Source organism: Dromaius novaehollandiae, chromosome 20 (genome assembly GCF_036370855.1).
Source record: "Dromaius novaehollandiae isolate bDroNov1 chromosome 20, bDroNov1.hap1, whole genome shotgun sequence".
In the NCBI taxonomy this organism is placed as follows: Eukaryota; Metazoa; Chordata; class Aves; order Casuariiformes; family Dromaiidae; genus Dromaius; species Dromaius novaehollandiae.
The window spans coordinates 11,068,103-11,087,468 of record NC_088117.1 but is presented as its reverse complement, the minus strand read 5'-3'; the positions used below and the strand labels follow the sequence as shown (position 1 = coordinate 11,087,468).

The following is a 19,366-nucleotide window of genomic DNA, read 5'->3' as shown; positions in this document are numbered from 1 at the left end:
TCCTCAGCACAGAGTGGCATAGGCAAACCTGCACCACTCGGCAATGCTGATAGAGCGAGGGTACGGGCAGCCCTCCGCTGCACAGGGCCGGCTCTCCCGCCCCCCTGGATAGGGACCCGGCCCAGCAGGCTCACTTGCTGACTGTGGCACGAGCACAGGCTGTCCGGGCAGATGAGCTGGTCTCTCCAGCACGTGCTTGCCTCTCCCCCAGCGCTGCTTGCCCAAGCCCGAGGACTTGGGTGCAGCAGAGCAGACGTGGCCGGCCTGGTGCAACACTTTCCCGAAGTGCAGGAGGAGCAGCGCATCACTTGGGCAACATGCTGCTGCAGGGGCTGTACGGAAATAAAGCCTCCTGCCATGCACATCTAGGCTGTAGGCTCCTTACTGGCTGGCGTAAAGCTCACAGCAGGGCCCTGCTTTGACACAGGCTCCTCTCCACCAAGGGCAACACCTGCCTGGTCTCCCCTGGGATAGGCCCTTGTAGGCCTTTGCCTTCCTCCCATAGGACAGGGTGAGGATGGAGTGTGAAAGCACAACCCTTCCAGCTGTGGGAGGCAAGGCAGGGACGAGGACATGCCTTTCCTTCTGGATTACCAAGCCCACCCCTGCAGGATGTGAAGGGTCAGCACCCTTTTTATTCCCACAACAGCTCTTCTCCCCCAGCTCCCACACCCCACAACAAGACCAGGAGTCTCCTTTATTTAAATAACCAAAGGTGTACTTTTAAAAAGCAAATACATTATTATCAACCCAATTAACAGTGAACAGCAGACAACTGCACCCAGGGGCACCGTTCCCTCCTTCTGGGGACAGATGCTACAGGAGTTGCACAGGGGACACTTATCGGTGGCCACAACGCCCAGCTTCCCCCAGTCGGTTGCTCCCCCCAGAGCCAGGAGGCAAGGAGTGCTCTCTGACCCTTCATGGGTTTTTGCCTCCCTGACACAGTCATTTGTCTGCTACTTTTCAAAGTGCTGGTTTGGTTTCGGTCATTTCCCCCCACACCTGTCCCCTGCCAGGTTTGAACCCTGAGACTACACAGCTCTGAGCTGAAGCCCTGCTCGGCCTGAGTGCTCCCTCCCTTGGGGCTTTCTGGTTCTGCAAGAGCTGCCGGGCACCAAACACCTTTTCCAGCCAAGGACAGATTCCCCCCAAAATGCCAACCAGAGACAGGCTGCAAAAGGCAACGGCCTTGGTTACCCAAGTGGCCTGAAGAAGCCTGTCTCCAGGCAGCACTCCCTACAAGGGTGCTGAGGCCTCCCTGACTAGGGGGAGGCACCCCAGTTAGAGGTAGAGATTACAGCCTGGGAGCATGGGCTTGAGCCACCCCTGCTCCTTTGCAGAGGGCACCAGCACTTCTGCAGCTCCCAGTGAGGCACCCAGGACCCCTGCAGAGCACAGGGGACTGAGTCAAGGAGAACTGTTATCCGAGCTCCTTCACTGAGGAAGGAGCCCATTTCCCACAAGCGGGAAACCGTGCAGCTCAGAGTCCCTGCGGCTCCTCAGGAATTTTAAAATTTGCAGACCCAGAGCTCCCCTGACATCAGCACAGAAACACATGTGAGAGGCACCATCTTTCGGCCAACGCTGACCATAACAAGCGGTGAGATGCGCACCAGAGCCCTTTGCAGCACAAGCAACAGGTACCATAGGCACCAAGGCACCTGCTCCGATGAGGTCAAACACACACCAGCAGCAAGTACACAGCACGATTTCCCAGCACCAAGGAAGCACCGAGCCAGACGCACGCGCTACCCCACAGTGCCCAGAGCCACACTGTGAACCAGTCGTGTGATGAAGACAGGTTCACCCAGGACCCCACCACAGACCAGCTCACTTGCAGATCTGTGTTGGTCTTACCAAGCTGGTAGCTCTGAATGCCAGAAATGCAAATGTGATATTTTATTCAGGAGACAGTTTCTGGCAAGACTGGACAACATTTGGCTAAGTTCTTCCAAAACTACATGTGCTGGTTTGGTCAGGCTGCTGCTTCCCTCGCTGTTACTGCACCCCTCAGATAGGCAGGGCACTTGTACAGACAAGGAAATCAAGCCCTAAGAGACACTATAAGGCTAATTGGCCCCACACATTCCCCCTCCCAGCCCAGCTGAACCTAAGGAAGGTATCAGCCCTAGGTTCTTTCTTCCAAAGGCAAAGACTTTGCTCAAGAGTGCCTGCACAGTGCACAACTCCAGCACGAGACACTGCCGTAACCCAAGGGAGCTTCTCAAGGAGGGAAGGTCACTGGGCCCTTCCCCAGAGATGGCCCTTGAGCTCTGCCATGCTCTGAATCCACCCAGGGGAAGACACCACACTCAGAGCGTACAGAAGCGTTAAACTGGCAGAACCACAGCTCAGGCCTGGCCTGAGTGCCACGACCTTGCTGGCATGTCAGTTGAGAACAGCACTGTCAGAGGCGCAGAGTTTGGCTTTCCAGTCAATTCTCAGCCCTGTGCGAGCAGTGTCAGGGCTGGGCAGATCAGAACTGCTGCCCTGCAGTTTTTCATCTAGGCGTATTAGAGGGCCAGGCCACCACCTAACCGAGCCTGCAAGAACATGGGCCTGGGGACATGCTCACGTGAGGCAAAGCCTAGCTGTCAGCTAGGATTTTGTCACTGGCCCACCCCAGCTACCTGAGCTGGGGGAACTCACCTCTCTGGTCATTGAGCCCTTTGGTAGCACAAGTTTGATGCCTGAGAAACTCGGAAAAGGAGACATTTCATTGCAAGATAATGAACCCACAAGAGAAATCCACTCAGTGGGGAACCTCAGCACTAGCTTGACACCCCATGCATGCCAGACAGTGCTGCCCCCAGAGTTAGAAGTCACTGCCCAGGAAGAGAAGTCCCTTTGGTATTTGGCAACAGACAGGTCCCTTCAGCCACCACATGGTGACACCACTGGAGAAGCATCTAGGAAGAGTCCTTCACTTCGCCTGGGCGGCCTGACAGCCTGAAAAGGGTCTCCCTCATGATATGAAAGCATCTGTCCGTGAGGTCCGCGACATCATCTGATGTCAGACCTTTGGTCTCTATTGGTGGCAGAACCTCAACCTTGATTTTGCCTGGGGGAAAAAACAAACAAACAAACAAAAAAAAGGCCCGTGAGAAATCCACACACCACAGGAGCTGTTCCCTGCCCTCCCGCAGCCAGGACACCTGCTCCTCCCGCCCCAGACAGCACCAGCACAGCCTTCATGGCACTAGGCTTCAGACATCCATCCCTGGAGACCAGATGGAGGCTGCACTGGTCTCAGATGAGAAAGATTGCTTGCTTCCACCTCAAAAGTAGGCCTATGTATGCCAGCACGTGGCAGATACCTGGCCTTCCCAGAGCTGTTTCCCCTCAGAGGGTTCCCTGAAGCCAGAGCTGGTTGCTGGGTAATTCTTGTCCCCTGTGTGCCTGCCCTACCAAGCTGAGACTCCCCACATCCCACAGTCTAGGCAGGGCAGCAGCGGGGCTCTTCAAAGGGACTTGCTCTAAAGCAACATGTGCTGGGAAAGCCCTTTGGCCCTGTATCACATCTAATCCTTTGAAGGGAGACGTCTCCCTCCAGAACAGAGGGAATCCTCCTGGCTGAGTGCTAGTCTCTCCTAGCAGAGACTGACATTGAGAGCAGATGCTCTCAGGCAGCTAGGACAGCTCTGCAGGGACACACCAACTGCAGCCTGACACCAGGCAGAAGAGCATTTCCCCTGTGCACCAGCCTGCAGGGCAGGGCAGGAGAAGAGGCTGCCCTTCTTTTGCTGCTGGTTTGGAGACTATTTCCCTTTGGGTCAGGTGAGGCTTTCCTACTCTAGAGGAGCTCAGCCCCATGAGCACACCAATGTCACCAGAGCATAAGGTCACATAGCAGGGCTCACCCCAGCTGCTGCAGGAGTGGCTGCTCTCACAGGTGGCCCTGCTCTGCAGCACTGGGCTTTTAGCCAAGACGCTGAGGCACATGTAATCAGATCCAAGCGCTGCACCAAGTGGTACCCGCTACTGCTCACCTTTGGTCAGGACTCCCTGCACCAGCTGGGTCTCATCACACCCGCACCAGCCCTGCTGGCCTCCCAAGCACTCAAAGCAGCAAGAGGTCTCTTGCTAAGGACTTGGGCTGTGACAGTTATGTGCAGGACAGGTGGTGCCCAATTTTAAACAAAAGCATCCCTTGGCATACTTAATTACACTCTTTCCTGAGTTAGCCCAGCCCGTGCTCTGGTACCAAGTGTTTTGACACAAGTGCTTCACATCTTCCAGAGAGACTCCTCCTGTTTACCCCAGGAACTGGGATAAACTGCCTCCCTTCTGGCTCCCCACACAGATATGGCATCAACCCTGCCTCCAAGTGCCCATAAAGACTCAGTTTTTGGTACCTGATGTGAAGAGACTCTTCTTCGGGTTATAGAAGGTGGTGAAGGAGGAATACACCACAGGGATCACTGGGACCTCAGGAAGAAAGAGGAAAAAGAAGAGTTACTTGTACTGCAGCACCTCTGCAGCATCTCAGCCCTGCAGAGGGAAACCCCGGGCAGGCCAGAGACCCACAGCAAGCTCCAGGCAGCAGAGCTGGCCTGACTCAGCTCAGCTGCATGCACAGCCCCACAAGACTCAGTGTGGCCCACTTCCTAAGGCTGCAGCAGGCCAGAGTCAAGGGGAAGGTAAACCACTCCCCAGCAACTCAAGGCACTAAGGCCAAGTCATGCTTTGACCTCAGGGCTCTTCCTCCCAGGCCAGCCTGCAAAGCCCCGGTAGTTTCCAGGCTGCACCCGTTGGAGGATCCTTGTCTTAACAAGCCTTACTGTGTTTTACGAGCACACATACAAGCCAGGCCTGCTGGTATTGCTTCAACTTCTATGAAAGGTCACCAATTGCAGGCAATTGTTCCCAGAAAAGCCTCAAACAGGCAGAGACATGACCAGGAGGGCACACACACAGCTGTGTTATTTCAGAGCTGATAACAAAGACCTGACCTACAGTCAGTGACTCACTGGCAGTGTATGTAGAGGTGGGTACTGTTTCCACTGTTGTTCTTTCCTTCTAGCAGCTTTGGTTGTGTCACCTCTAGCGGGAACAGGGATGACAGAGCACAGGCTACATCCTGGGCTTGGCCAGCCAAGCCCAGCAAGAGATCTGGCCTGTATTCCCTTTTCCACGATCCCTTCTAACAGGGCCTCTTTTAGGGAGACCAGTTTCCTCTCAGGCCTGCAGAGAATGGGGGCACAGGAAGGCAAGGCACCCGTGCCCCCGGCGGGCCCTTCCAGCCTGTCCGGCCAGGGCTCTCCTCCCACAGAGCAGCTAGCTCAGGCAGCCACAGTCATGTCCCCCATCGTCAGCTGGCTTTACCGGGTGGGACAGCAGCGTGCCCCATGGCAGATGCTCCAGAGCAGTCTCCTCTGACCTGCCACTGGGAGACCCTGGGCAGATTTGCTCAGCCCCTCTCCCCGAGTCTGGGGTCAGCTCTGTAAGCTTTCCGCCTAGCTGCTTGCTGCCAGGCCCACTCACACCCCCAGGCTGGCACCTAGTCCCAGCTCAGCAGCCATCCCCATCCCCAGAGGCATGGGCAGGCATTCAGGACCCCACGGCAGCACAAGCCTGGAGCTCTGCCCCGTCAAGCACCGCTGCTCCTTTAGGAGTGCTGGCAGCTCCAGCATGGCCTGTAGGGAGGCCAAGGAGCTGTTTCTTCCATTAACTGCCCACTGATGTTGTCACTTTGGAGAGAGAAGGCATTTAAGACAATACACAGCAGTGCCACATGACTGTCTGGGGAGGAGCAGCTAATTCCACAGAGCACAAGCCCAGATGTTGCACTACAGCACTAGCATTAACAATCCCAAATCAACACTTTGCTATTGTAACCTGGGAGACTGGGATATGAAACAGCTCCTGGGAACCCCTGGGGCAAGCCTGGGAAGCGCAGTGCTCGCCAGGCCACCTGCTAGAAGCAAGCTCTGCGTTGCAGCCGCACTCCCGGGAACTGGGTACAAGACACAGCACTGCCACGTTAACAGGCTGAACAGCTGCGTGCAAAGCCAACGCAGAGGACCTGGCTCTGGAGCTGCAGGGGCTGGAAGAGGCTCTGTGCTTCTGCGGGCAGCACTTGTGACACCTAAGCCAAGGAGTGGAGGTTGCGTGCTGGAAATACAGCACACGTGAAAGCAAACAGAACATGCCTCTGCATGACCAGTCTGCAACACCACGGCAAAATCCTTTCGGGATCTACAGCCCTGGGCAGGTGCAAAGCCCCATTACCTGTGCCTGTACAGCAATGTGAAATGCTCCTTTCTTGAAAGGCAGCAAGTCGCCGGTGCAGTTCCTCGTGCCCTCCGGGTACACCCACACCTTCACCTGTGCACAGGGAGATAAAGCTCTGCTCCAGCAATCCACTTGCGGGGCTCCCTTCCTGCTGGCTGAATCACTGGCCAGCCTTGCCGAGAGCCACGGGTGGCCACAGCTCCAGGCAAGGCAGCACCAGGAGTGCCGCACGCCCCTGCAGCACCCCGGGAGACCCCACCCAGACACGGGCCACCCTGCCAAGGGCCCCGACTGTACTCACGTTGTCAGTTACCATGGTCTTGGCCACCTCAGCCATCACCATCTTGGCGCTGCTGGTGCTCTTCCTGTTGATGAAGATGACACCGCCTAGGTAGATGACGAGCCCCACAGTGCCGGTGTACATCAGCTCCTTCTTGGCCACCTGGACACAGTCATCGGGCAGGACCTCCATCAGCCCTAGCATGAGGGCAGAGGGTGAGACCCAGCAGCCACCCACCAACTGTGACCGCCTGCACTCAGAGGGGCAGCAGACACGTTCCCGGGTGGGGAGAGCAGTACCGGGGGAGGCCAATGCCTCATTTCTCTGCTGACTTCTGCTCTTGTCAGCATGGAGCAGAAGGAGGTTCAGCACATACCAGCAGTAATGGGCCTTTGTCACAGCTGGCAAGGCAACTGGCTGGTCTCGAGAAGAACCACGGGAAGGATGGCTGAGGGTCACAGCAGGACCCCTCAGGAGGCAATGCAGCACCACCCTTAACACCCATTAGCCACACTAGGGTCCCGGCTCTGGAAAGGCTGAGCATGGCTGTGAGGACAGGCCATGCACACTGGAAGCCAGCTCACTCCTTAGCCCTGGGGGGCCCTGCTGGGCCACCGCTCAGGCCTGGCCACCCAGCACACCAAAACGGGGCTAGGCCACCCGAGCTGCCAGGAAGTCAAGGCTGTGAAGGGGTGCTGAGAAGCACTAGAAGCTGAGCAGCACCTGCAGTGCAAGATGTGGGTGAGAGCTCCAGGTGTAAGGAAACCCTTCCTGCTAACTAGTGTCAACAGGGAAAGCTGGACAGGCTGGATCTGCACTACAGTCTGGTCAGGGAAGGGGGGCAGCTTGGCCAGGAGTCCCACCAGGGAAACCCTGCACACATCACAAACAGGAGAACTTCTCCCCTCCCTCGAGCCTGCTCCTCACCCATCATATCAAGGGTGCTCTGATGGTTGGACACGATGATAGCAGGGCCCTCCACCTCGAAGTTCTCCAGGCCTTTCACCTCAAACCGCAGGCCAAAGAAATACTTGAAGGTCTTGACCACAGCTTTGATGATTCTGCAGAAAAGAAGAGCAATTAGACAGCAGCAGACAGGAACAGGATGGGGCTGGACACAGTATATAGCACCAGGCGGGCGGAAGGAGGACGAAAAAGGAAAAAAAGAAAAAACACCCCCCACAAACCCATCACAAAGAAAAACTCTGCCACAAAGGATCCCTCAATCTTATCTGCCCTGTGGTCCACTCAGGTGTCCACATCTAGTGATGGCTGGTCCCATGTGCTCAGGGTGCTTTAGCTGTGTGCTAAGCCCTATCCTGTCCCAGTATGGGACTTTTACTGGAATCCTGGGGAAAGTCAATTTTAACTTTGAGGCCAGTACAGCCAGATTGGATGGTCCACACTTCCTACAGGCTGACAGCATCACCCCATGACCTGGCTGCAGCAACAACACTGCCCAGCTCACTGAGACAAACCTATCCCGACCACAGTGCCAAGCAGGTCAGCTACTGTTGCTATTCCAGTGAAAGTGGTGTTCTCCACCACGGGCTCTTCCAAAGATGCAAGTCTAGCCTAGTCCAGCTGCAAAAGCCCTGTGAACAGAGGGCAGACTGAAAGCCCTCCAAAGCCCTGGAGGGAGACACTGCTGGATCAGGGATCATCCCTCCTGCTACCAGTCCTACCCATTTAGTCTGGTGCTGTTTGTTTCCCTGTGTGCTGTGGCTGTAGCCTAGTCCAGTGCTAACAAAGTCTCCCTGCTGCAATCAGAAGAGCCTCACATGCTGTTCAAACAGCTCTTCCATCAGCTGCTACTCTCCAGCACGTGCTTATTAGGCTACGCATCCTTCATCCAAGGAAAGCTACATTAATTCTGCTCCTTGCAGTGCCAGAAGATGCCACTTAACACTGCTAAGAAACAGTGTTGTTATCCCAGGGGAGTCCAAGAGAAGAGAATGAAAGGAGCAGAGATGAGAACCACTTCCCTGTACAAAGAAGGGATGCACGCAGCAATCGGGGGATGCTCCCTGCACAGCTTGGCAGAGGGGGCGAGGTGCCCTGGGCAAATTCATCTCCAAGCCAAGGACTTTGGCCCATCAGTGGAACAGCAGGTCTGTCCACAACGCTCCCAGGTTCTTCCCCCACGCACCTGGGGGTGGGAGGGGGGCAGCTGGCAGGAGACAACAGCAGCTCCACACAGACCAGCCGATGCATCTAGCAGGCTCCAGTGCCCTTGCCGAGCACCCCCAGCCCAGGCTTGTCCCAGAGACCCACCAGCCTGAGAAGCAGGGTCCACCTATGCCAGCCCCGGACAGGAGGAACCTGGGGACCCTCCAACTGGGCCAAAGGACAAGCCAGAAGCTGGCAGCACACAAGGGCTATTTTGGGCAGGGGAGCACCACTTGCCAGGACAGGGGGCAGAGAAATTTGCACATGAACAAAGCCTCCCAGGAGCAGAGAGAAGCTCTGTCCTCCCCTAAAGCAGGATGACAGCTCCTGGGAGGTGATCTGCCCTTCAGCAAGCACCTGATGCACTGCCTCAGGGCCCATCTTCTCCCTGCCAGAGAGAGGACAGAGCTTTGCTGGCACACAAGGGCACTGTTTCAGCTTCTCCCCCATCAGTGTCCTGCTGGAGGGCTACACAGATGCTTTCTGGGTCCATGATGCTGTGACCTGGGGTAGGAGGCAAGAGCTGATTAAGGAAAGTGTCTGCCTTGCTATGCTTCTCATCCCAGCTGGGCAGAGGAGCAGCAGCTCCCAGGACCTGTTCCCCCTCAGGCCCAGAAACATCCGTGGGGCAATCTGCCCTGCAGCATCCCTGGGGGCAGCTCTCCTCCCTGCTGCAAGGGGAGGAAGGGAAGGCAGGAGACTCAGCAACGTCAGAGCAGGCTTTTGACCCCCGTGCTTACTGCTCCAAGGGAGCTGAGAGAAGCAGAGAAGGGGCTGTGTCCCAGGGGTCTGTGCCTGCCAGAACCAGGGACACAGCTACACACCTGAGGGGTTTCTGGGGAACGCTCTTTGCTGGCCTGCTTGGTAGACACCCCTTTCTGGGGACCTGTGCCAAGTATCCCCGTCCCTGCCAGCAGTTCCTCAACCACTTCTGCCAAGGCGACTTGCCCCGGCTCACTCCTACCCACAGCGAGGTTCACTTCACTGGGTGCTGTCCCCTCCGCCCAGACCGCCTGGGCTCTGGCTTTGACACCGGAGTTCAGGCCAGGCCAGCGCCCGCAGATAACACAGCTGAGCGACACCGCTGCTATCAGCCCCTCGGCACTGAGAGCTGCTGCAAAGCCTGCAGCCACGCCCGGGGAAAGGACACGGGGACGTGCACACGCTGCCGCGCTCCCCAGCACTGCAGGCTGGAGCAGGGGCTACGGGAGTCCAACCAGGTAGAGAAGTGAGGGGACAGAGGTTAAAAAAAGCCATGATGACATGAATTGGTGAGGTCACGGTGGATGCCATGCCAGACCGACCTAAATCCCACTTCTCCTCCCTTCTGACTGCCAACCAAAAAAGAGGTCACTGCTCTGGAAGCTGCGCTGCTCTGAAGCTGCTGGGAGAGGCTGGTTACACATTACTCAAGAGCAAAACATCCAACTTCCCCCTGCCAGTAAGGAGTGAGCGTTTCCTTGCACAAGATGTGGTCTGAGCAGCTGACAGGCAAAGGGGCAGAGCTCACAAGTGAGCAAGAACTGAGCAACCGGCAGCCTGCTGAGCTAACTACACCGGAACGAGACAGCCCGTATGCTGTAGCTAGGCAGTAAAAATACTACAACCAACTATGCAGCCAGCATACAGTCACTATGCAACAACAGTATAAACTAAGTAGTAGAGAACTTTTCAAAGCCTATATACATGGCAGAATCCCAGAGAAGAGGTTTCTGAAGAAGCTGGGCAGCCACGAAGGTGGGAAGAGGGATGAACTAGTCCTGGAAAAAAGGTCCTATACGGCAGCTGCTGGACTCCCGCTCCAGCGCAAGGACACGGAGGTGATGTCCAGGCTGGCCGTTCTCAGCCTCCTCTGGTGCCTCTGTCCCAGCAAGGCCTTGCCAGGTGCCCGAGCCAGCAAAGGCTGCTCCTGCATCACGAGACGTGCTCTCCAGGGCTGTCCAGGAGGGCAAGGGAGGGACAGGGTTACTAGCTCGCTACGGGAGCTGGCCACGTTATCTGTCCACAGGGTTAAGCAGTTGGACTCTACTCCTCCAGCTGCCAAGCAGCTTCACTGCTAATAGGAGCGATCCTGACTCACAGCCATAGAGAGCTTTAAATCTGATGACCTTATCACCAGACACGAGGAGCGAGTGGAGAGCAGAGGGAAGGTGCCTTTTCAGTGCATCTGTAATAACTAATCTGCAATCCAGCAGCCCGTTTCATACGCTCTGCTCCAGGCTGTGACAGAAGCCTTCAGGTTACTCTGATTTAAGGGTTAATGCGGGCTGCTTACCCGATTGGCAACTCTCACAAGAGGTTTTGCCACTCGATAAACAGATCTGTCAGACACTGAGGGCAACCTCTTCCGAGTCACACCAGCTTGGCAGTCACGAACACAGCAAGGACAGGGTGTTCTGGACTGGTCAGCGAAGCTGTTACCGCTGTCTGTCCACCAGCGCGTGCTCTGCTCCAGCCCCTTCCCTGAGCCCGGACAAACAGGCTGGGATGTGGTAGGAAAAAGGAGCTCATTAGAGCACCTCAGTCACAGACCTCCCAGGAGCTGGGATACATGACAGTGATCGTCAGCTACTGCCAGCACATGGAAACGATGTGTTTAAGTTACAGGAAAATGGTGGTTCTGGCCAAAATTCAGCTCCGAGTTTCAACATGAGAATTATTCACTGCAAGGAGCTCTTGTTCCCAAAGCATTCATTTCTAAGTTTACAGAAGACTTGGAAAGTCTGGGGAAGAAAAAAAAGAGTGCCTGCATAACTGACACCGCAGACTTTCTTGGTTGCAAAGCTGGTTGTGGACTTCTGGGAGGAGCACTTGTATTGGAAAGCTGCTCCTGAGCAGCTCAAGGGGATCAAGGCAGAGCTAGATGAGGGATGCCAGAGCAAACCACTACTTCTAGTGCCTGCAGACACACTACCAGAGCAGACCTCAGACCATCGGCTCCTGAGGACAGGACAGAAACCCACGCAGATGCACGGTCTGTGCTCTGCACCGCACTTCCTCTCCAGCACAGCACTTGCTCCACCCAGGAACCCATATGCCAAAGCTGCGTCATACTGCTGAAACGATCAAAGTCTAGCTCCACTGGTGAGCCTCAGCCCAATCTTTGGATTAAAAGGATGTACTAAGGCTCCCTCTTTTCCCTAGGAGATTCCTCCTAACATAATTTAGTTTGGTCATAAACTCTTACAGTAGGTAAAAAACAATCAAGCAAGGCTGACAGCGGGGCCTGTAGCCACCGGGAGCCCAAGTCCTCCAAAGCCACCTGCAGCAGAAGTGCTAGACCTACTCTAAACACACTCCTTTGCCTTCACGCAATACAGGAGCTGCTCTTCTCCAAGTGCCTCTCAGCCACCAGCCTGGAGGCCTCTCAGCCTTCCAAGGGTGCCAGGCAGCAAGCCTGCACAGCGATCGGCAGGGCCCAGGCAGCTCCTTGGCTGCCGGGTGTTGCCTACAAGAGCCCTCAAGTCTCCAGGTAGACGCAGCCACTCCACACCCAGGCACGCGTGGTAAACACGGCCCGTCACCAGGCAGCTCTCCTGGCACAACCTCTGCTTCTAGAGAAAACACACAACCACGTAGCTTCTCCCAAATCTGCGCTGCACTTGTGGCCCAGCATCGCCAGGCACCTTTTACGTCCCTCTTGCTCCAAAGGGGCTTCACCTTTACCTGGGGCTCCTTAAGCCCGGAGGACACAGCAGTGGCTGGAGACGATCCCCACTGCATACCTCCTGTCCGAGGGGCAACGCGGCAGCCACGGCGACGGCCACCCGAGGCCCTGCCATTCCCGACACAAGGATAAGGAGGCTCTTGGCCACCTCTCCAGGCAGGAGGCCTCCCGGCATCCGGTACACCCGTGATGGCCACGCAGAGGCCAGGAAAACCGATCTACCGAGTCTGTGTTTCGCTCGCCTCAGGCACTGAATCTTTCATTACTTCCCCCCTCGTATCCGTTTCGGGTTCGGAAGCTTCCCGGTGCCACAGGCCAGGAGAGGCGCTGCCCAGGTCTCCCCGCGAGCACCGCCAGATGCTCCAGCGACGGGAGGTCAAACCCCGCGCAGTGAGATTTCTTTCCTTCTCCTACCAGGGAAATTAGGAGCTTCTGGAGAAGCCGTGTGCCTCCAAAACGCCTCGGCCCAGCACAGCGGGGCTGCTGGAGGCCGAGGCACCTCCATGAGGGACGTCCCTTGGTGGAGGGACCAGCATCGCTGGTGGGACCTGGGGACAGCGGTGGGCACAGCTCCTCCTGCTCCAGCCCTCCAGCGGGGCCCGGTCCCTCCGCCCGGCCACCCACCACCCCAGCACAGCAACACCCCACCATTAAGGCTCCTCTCGCCCCACGGACGGAGGGGGGACACGGCTCCCCGCAGGGCAGGGGCCACCCTGGCTCCCCCCAGGCCGCTCCCAACCCCGCCGCCGGCTCCGGGGGGCCTCCCCGCCGGTGCGGGGCTGGGGAAGGGGGAGCGGGACCTCCCCGCGGAGGGCTCCGGCACTCGCCTCATGTTCTTCACGGTGCGGCCGCCGTTGACGAGGACGCAGACGGGCGCCGTGAGCACCGAGCCCACGATGCAGAGCAGGTAGTAGAAGCCGACGCGCACCACGAAGTTGACGGCGGGGCTGAGCTCCATGAGGACGTGGAGCCCCAGCAGCAGCGCCGCGCCCCACAGCAGCCAGCCCAGCGCCATGCTGCTGCGGCCCCCCCCGCCGCCGCCGCCGCCCGCGCAGCCCGGGCCCTGCCGCCGCCGCCCGAGCCGCCGCCGCCGCCGCCGCGCGGGAGCGGCGTGCGCTGCCCCCGCCTTATGTGGGCGGCGCGGCCCGGCCCGGCGCGGCCTCCTCCGGCCCTCCCCGCCGCCGCCTCGGGGAGGGGGGGGACAGGGGAGGCGGCCGGGAGCCGTCACGGCGCGGTGCGGGGGGGCCCCGGGGCGCCCTCGGTCTTTGGGTCCCCTCATGGTGTGGGGTCCCCTCGTGTGTCCCTTCGTGGCGCGGTGTGGGGGCCCCTGGGTCACTTGGGGGCCTCTGGGGTCCCCTCGTGGTGTGGTGTGGGGGATCTCTGGGGTCCCCTCGGTCTTTGGGTCCCCTCTTGGTGTGGCATCCCCTCGTGTGTCCCCTCATGTCATGGCGTGGGGCATCTCTGGGGTCCCTTTGGTCTTTGGGTCCCCTCATGGTGTGGTGTGGGGGATCTCTGGGGTCCCCTCGGTCTTTGGGTCCCCTCGTGGCATGATGTGGGGGATCCCTGGGGTCCCCTCGGTCTTTGGGTCCCCTCATGGCACGGTGTGGGGGCCCTTGGGTCACTTGGGGGCCTCTGGGGTCCCCTCGTGGTGTGGTGTGGGGGACCTCTGGGGTCCCCTTGTAGCACAGTGTCAGTGGCTTTGGTGTGTCCTCATGGTGCGGCGTGCGGCGCTTTGTGTCCCCTCATGGCGCAGTGAGGAGGGGGTTGGGATCTCCACGTGGCGCAGTGCCCGTGGGTCCCCTCCTGATGCCACATGGGCCCCGGCCTGGCACTGCCTCGCAGCCCGCTCCGGTGAGGTCTCTTGAGCCACCATGCCGGGGGGGGTGGGGGTGCACCTCGGGCCCTGGCAGAGAGCCGCTCTCCACGTCTCCCTCCCCTTCTCCTTGTCATGCCCGCTCTCCATGTCTCCCTCCCCTTCTCCTTGTCATGCCCACGTTGTCCTCCGGTGGTACCCGGGGCCGGGGAGGGATGCAGAGCAGCAGAGGGCCCTGGGGCGTGCGGTGCCAGTGCGGTGCACAGCCCGGGCGTGGGGAGAAGGCAGGACGGGTCGTGGTCCTCACCCAAGACCATCCCAAGCGTTGGAGTCGTGGAGAGGACACCTGGCATCTCCAGACTGCTTGTAGGGGGAGAGTCCTGCCTCGCCCTGTTAGGGTGTCCTATCTGCAGGAACAGCAGACAAAACCCTTGCTACAACTAATTCACCTGGGACCCCAACCCACAGGCGCTAGTAAGCTGGCAAAGTGCTGATTCCTGGGGGTAAACTTGCTCCGCTTGGCTCCGCTTTTGCCTGATGTTGTTTTTTACGGGCACAGATGTGCTGAGTGAAAGGGAGTTTCCCCCTCTGGCACTGGGGTTAGGTCAGGATCAGGCGCAACAGCTTTGTGGGTGTCAACCTGGCAAGGGAGAGGAAAACAAGTCTGCTGAAACCAATATGAATCATTTCACTGGCTTCAGCAGATCTTGCAGTGACTATAGTAAAATCCCAGTCCCACTGATGATGGGGACTTCACCAGGGTAAGCTGTGGCCCTGGAAATGTGGATTTACAGCCTTGGTGTTGTAGACCTGAGTGTCCTATCTCCTGTTGGCACTGGGGCATCACACTGTACAACTCCTGGAAAACTAGAGGAAAAACGATTATCCTTTTCCAGATAACTCCCTAGACTCAACAACGGAGGTGACAGACTGTTCCCGGATGAGCTCTCACCAAAACAAGGGTCCGGTTTGCTGTACTTTCACTGTCCTTCAGCAGCTTCAATGCTTAAACCGAGAGACAAGTTATTTCTCTTTATTCAAGAGATCAAGGCCAGCCCTCCCTACAACTGCCAGGCAATGACATCTCAGAGCTGGTCTCATGATTCCTGCTAATGCCACAAAGAACCATTATTGTATTAGCATCTAGACACAGTATTAGATTAATCCCTGCGGCCTGCGTCGTAGAGGCTGCTCAGTTAGCCTTGCTCCAGCACTGTGCCGTTCAGCATACGCTTGGGAGGGCTGCGAGTCCTCCTCAGCTGAACATAGGCTGGCCTAGAGCATTTTTGCGTTATCCTCGTGACTTTCGCTTTTGTTGACTTGAGATGAAAGTCACTAGCAGTCTATCACTTGGGGCTCGTACAAGGCAATCAGCCTCATTCACATATGCTGGTTAACGTTAGAAAACTTAAATGCGAATTCCAGCATGGATGCGGTGCCGACAGCAAATGCTATTAGCAAACACAGCGTGGAGGGGATATTAGTTACTCATTTGTTTCACCTATGTGCTGCTAGAGGAGTTTTGGCTGTAATGCCCTTCGCCCCAAGCTCTCTAATACATTACCTGGAATGATGCAAACGAAACATTTAATATTAGTCTGTAGCTCAAGGGAGGGGAGTAATTTCTATGCCAGATAAGAAGTCAGACATGGGCCTGCATGTTAGGAAGCGGAGCTGTCATGTTGAGTGATTTCTTAAGGAAAATGGCTCTGCAGTTGCTGCCAGATGCTGGCAGCTTGTGTATTAATATTATCACAGCAAAGTGTCTCACGGAACACAACCCGTGAGTTTCAGAGCACACTGCATAATGCAGCAGTGACCACGCCATCCTCCCTGAAAGGCGGCCACTTCTAGGGAGAGGCGCAAGTCAGAGGCGAAAGCAGTGCCCTGCCCTCTCCTTTTGAGCAAGATTCGGCAGCCAGAACTAAGCAGTTCCAAATTCTTAAAAAATTAAAACTTACTAGATTGCACTGCGTGTTTTGCATAGTTAAACCACTGGCTGAATTGTTTAGATGCACTGCAAGTATACCCTGCAGGTAGTCTAGCTGAGCAGAGTCCAGAAACACTGGCAGAAACCAATATTCAGCCAGCACTGAACAGACTAAATTGGCAGTGACAGGCACTGCCTTATTCTGTCATGTGCGCGGTGCCCTGTGCCTTAGAGCAGGCTTGACAGAGGCCTCTAAAAGCTGCCTCAGATAGAAGGAGTAACAGCAGCAAAGCGCGGTCCTGGCACACAGGTTCCAGCTCTGTGAGCAGAAGGGTCCATGCAACATTACTGATGTTGGGATTTCTGCGGCTGGGCATGTGAAAAGCCATAAAACCAAGGTAATTCCCATTGCTTTTGGCCCTGGTTGTCTGATCTCTGGTAGTAGCCTGGCTGTGTCCTTCATCTTTTATTGCGCTAATTTTTTTGCTTCCTATGGAAATGACATGCAAGGAAAATGCAAGATGCGACCACACTTTTAATGACTAGCTCCTGCGTGGAGAAGAAAGAGATCCAACAAGAGAGAACATCTCCCACATATACAGGGAGAAGATGAGTGGAGAAGGGAAGAGAGGAAAAGCACTTAGTGGGTAGAAAGAAAGGAGAAACCTGTCTCTCACGTGGCCTAACCCTGTAGCGCTGAGCTAGCCAGAGAGCAGCCGGGGGCTCCTGCCACGGAGGGCCAGGGATTCGGCAAGGAGCCCGCTGAGGCTGTGGCTCGTGGAAGCAGGGCTGCTGCTATTTCCAGCCCAGCGTCATGCTCCACGCTGGTTCACCAAGCCTCTGCCCTTGACTTCCCACAGTGTCTTTGGCAACTCTGGCCCCGCGGCCTGTTTTTCTCTACCTCCTGCCAAGGGAACTGTGTTGAAAGCAGCAGCTGCCTTTGGTGATATTAAAAGCAGGAGGAGCAGGAAGTGACCAGCCAAGCTCCTCTCTCCGCTGTGTCAGGGCACCCGTGTGCGCTGGTGACCTTGGCCGTCCAGCACTCACAGGAAGGGCTGATAGCGCGGGCAGCGCGGCGCTGGCTAGCAATCCCCTGAGCTCAAGCCTAGGCTCCAGCCTAGACAGCAATCCCCTACTGCTGAGTGATGCAAAGCAGCCTCAGCTGTCAGAGATGTGGGAAGGGTAAGATGACCCATGCCTGTGATCTAACTTCTTCCAGACCCCTGTCAGTCTGTTGATGCAGTTACTTCTTTTACTTCCTCTCTCAGCACTTGACTGTGAGAGAAGTCTCAGAGCCCGGTGTTTCTTTGGTCTTACCTCTGCAAGAGCAGATGGGGTACATGAAACAGCACAGCATCGTGATGCGGATGTAGTTGTACTCTATAGCTTACTCCCATGTACGCATGGGTTTTGACTGGTAACCTGGGCCATCTCAGGGCATCTCAGCCTGCTGCTCTGCAAGGCAAAGAAGAACGCTTTGTTTCCTGTCAAACGAAGGATGTGGGTTTATCCTGTTTCCTCCTCACTTGTTTCAGCTTAAAGAGCAACACTGCCTCGGTGGCGTGTCCCTCCTGCCCCTCCTCACGTGGGTGCTGTGACGTGGCGCTTCCCCGGATGGCCCCTCCGTTGATCCCGCACCGGCACTGCCACCGGGCCTGGCTCTCCCAGCCAGCAGGGCCGAGCTTCAGACTGATCCCCAGCAGCTGCATTGGCTCCCGGTGCCCAGAAGTCACGTTATTTGTTGTGCATTTAAATAATAACATGTCAGCGCTCTCATGACAACAGAACAAACACTTGAGGAGCAGTTGGGGCACTGACTCAGTGCGGTTCAACTGTGAGCGCTGCAGTTACCCGCAGAACCACACAGCAACCAGGCTGCACAAAAAACTAGGAGCCCAAGATTGCTAAACTGCTCTGGCATTGGAGTTTTGGATGTGCAGCCTTTAGTGCTCCCTAGAAAGAGCCTGAGGGAGTCTGGCTCTGGGAACAAGCAATTAAGAGAGAAAAATATTGCAAAAGTGTATCGTGTAACTCAGAGCCTTCCTTTCCTGTAACCTTTACCCACCTACAGATAACTGTTAGGAAAGTAAATCCTTTATCTGCTAGGATGCTAACTACAGCCAGCTGTGTTTTTTTAGTCCCTTTCACTAGGGAACCCAAGCACTTTGCACAGTTCATGCAACATGCTCCACCGCGGCCTCTGGCAGCTCCGCAGAAAATGTCCCTGCAGCATTACGTTCTGCCTGTACCTGCCTGTCCCACCCTGCTGCCTCTGTCATCTGCTATCCCAGCAGTCATCAGCATTTTCCTGCTGATCACAGTGTCCCATCTAGTCCTTGGAAACCTAAAAACATTTTTCAGTCATTCTTTCTAAAGCTCTGGTTCTGCATGCTGGTTTCTCTGAGCTTGTCTTACCTCTGCCTTGAAAAAGTCAGCCAAATTATTTAAATCCACATTAGGTGCAAGGCTGATTTGGGGAGATGCTTATGCATGTGATTAACGCCACACAAGCGGTCTGATTAAGCTCCATGGCTCTGCTCACATGACAGTCAGTAAGTCTGGAGATCAGTGCAGGATCAATGCACCGTTAGTCAAGGATTACTGCTGGGACTTACGCTCCACCCTTTCCCCCAACACTTTTTCAGTTTTTTCTCCCGGTAAACTATACCAGGAACAGGAGCCAGCAATAATGTGAAGCTACAAGATCTTTCTGTTGCATTTGCCTACCAAGACTGGAAATCTCCCTGGGCTTGATGTTCTGGAAGACATCACACCATCCACACCAGACGAGGTTCGGCGTAAAATGAGAACACACCAGGCACAAGGCAGTCTTGGACACAGAATCTCATCTGGCTGCAGCGCTCGAGCTTCTCCTGGCCCGAGGCTGTAAAACTGGATATTACTTTTTTTCCCCCCAGCTGCAATAGGATTTGGCTTTTTCCCAAATGTCATGTGTAAATATAGGAAATCAAATCGACCATTTCTAATGGATTTTGTGCAGGTAGAAGGGACTGGGTGGTTGACCTGGAGACTGAGGGACTAATCAAGAAAAGCAAAGCCATTAGCAAAGGCTTTTCCTGGTGGCAACGGGGAGTGAGGGGTTTGCTGTGTCTCTCACGTCAGACAACCACAGGAGCCACCAGACAGCAGCAGTAGGACTTGCCACCCGTCTGGGCCAGGTTCAGATGATGGAGCTGAACGAGCCTCCAGGCAGTTCTCCCAAAATGATGGGAATGGAAAAGGGAAACAAGGGAAAGGAACTGCCTGGTT

At 56.1% G+C, this 19,366-nt stretch overlaps 1 protein-coding gene across 1 annotated transcript; it reads right to left on the bottom strand.

Annotated features, from left to right (window-relative positions):
• Positions 1-696: 696 nt before the first annotated feature.
• On the bottom strand, positions 697-13,499 carry AGPAT2 (1-acylglycerol-3-phosphate O-acyltransferase 2). Its single transcript, XM_026094489.2, has 6 exons — positions 13,181-13,499; positions 7,445-7,578; positions 6,539-6,714; positions 6,235-6,330; positions 4,359-4,431; positions 697-3,064 (listed from the first exon to the last, which is right to left on the bottom strand). The coding sequence occupies exons 1-6, from the start codon at positions 13,366-13,368 to the stop codon at positions 2,913-2,915; spliced, it is 819 nt and encodes a 272-aa protein (XP_025950274.2). The 5' UTR covers positions 13,369-13,499; the 3' UTR covers positions 697-2,912.
• Positions 13,500-19,366: the final 5,867 nt, after the last annotated feature.

Excerpts from the sequence above, each read along its gene's own strand:
- AGPAT2 (XM_026094489.2), bottom strand. The coding sequence starts at position 13,368 with ATGGCGCTGGGCTGGCTGCTGTGGGGCGCGGCGCTGCTGCTGGGGCTC. Across the intron at positions 6,331-6,538 it reads AGACCATGGTAACTGACAAC|GTGAAGGTGTGGGTGTACCC; the intron begins GTGAGTACAGTC and ends CCCTGTGCACAG. Across the intron at positions 3,065-4,358 it reads GAAGAGTCTCTTCACATCAG|GCAAAATCAAGGTTGAGGTT; the intron begins GTACCAAAAACT and ends TTTTTCCCCCAG.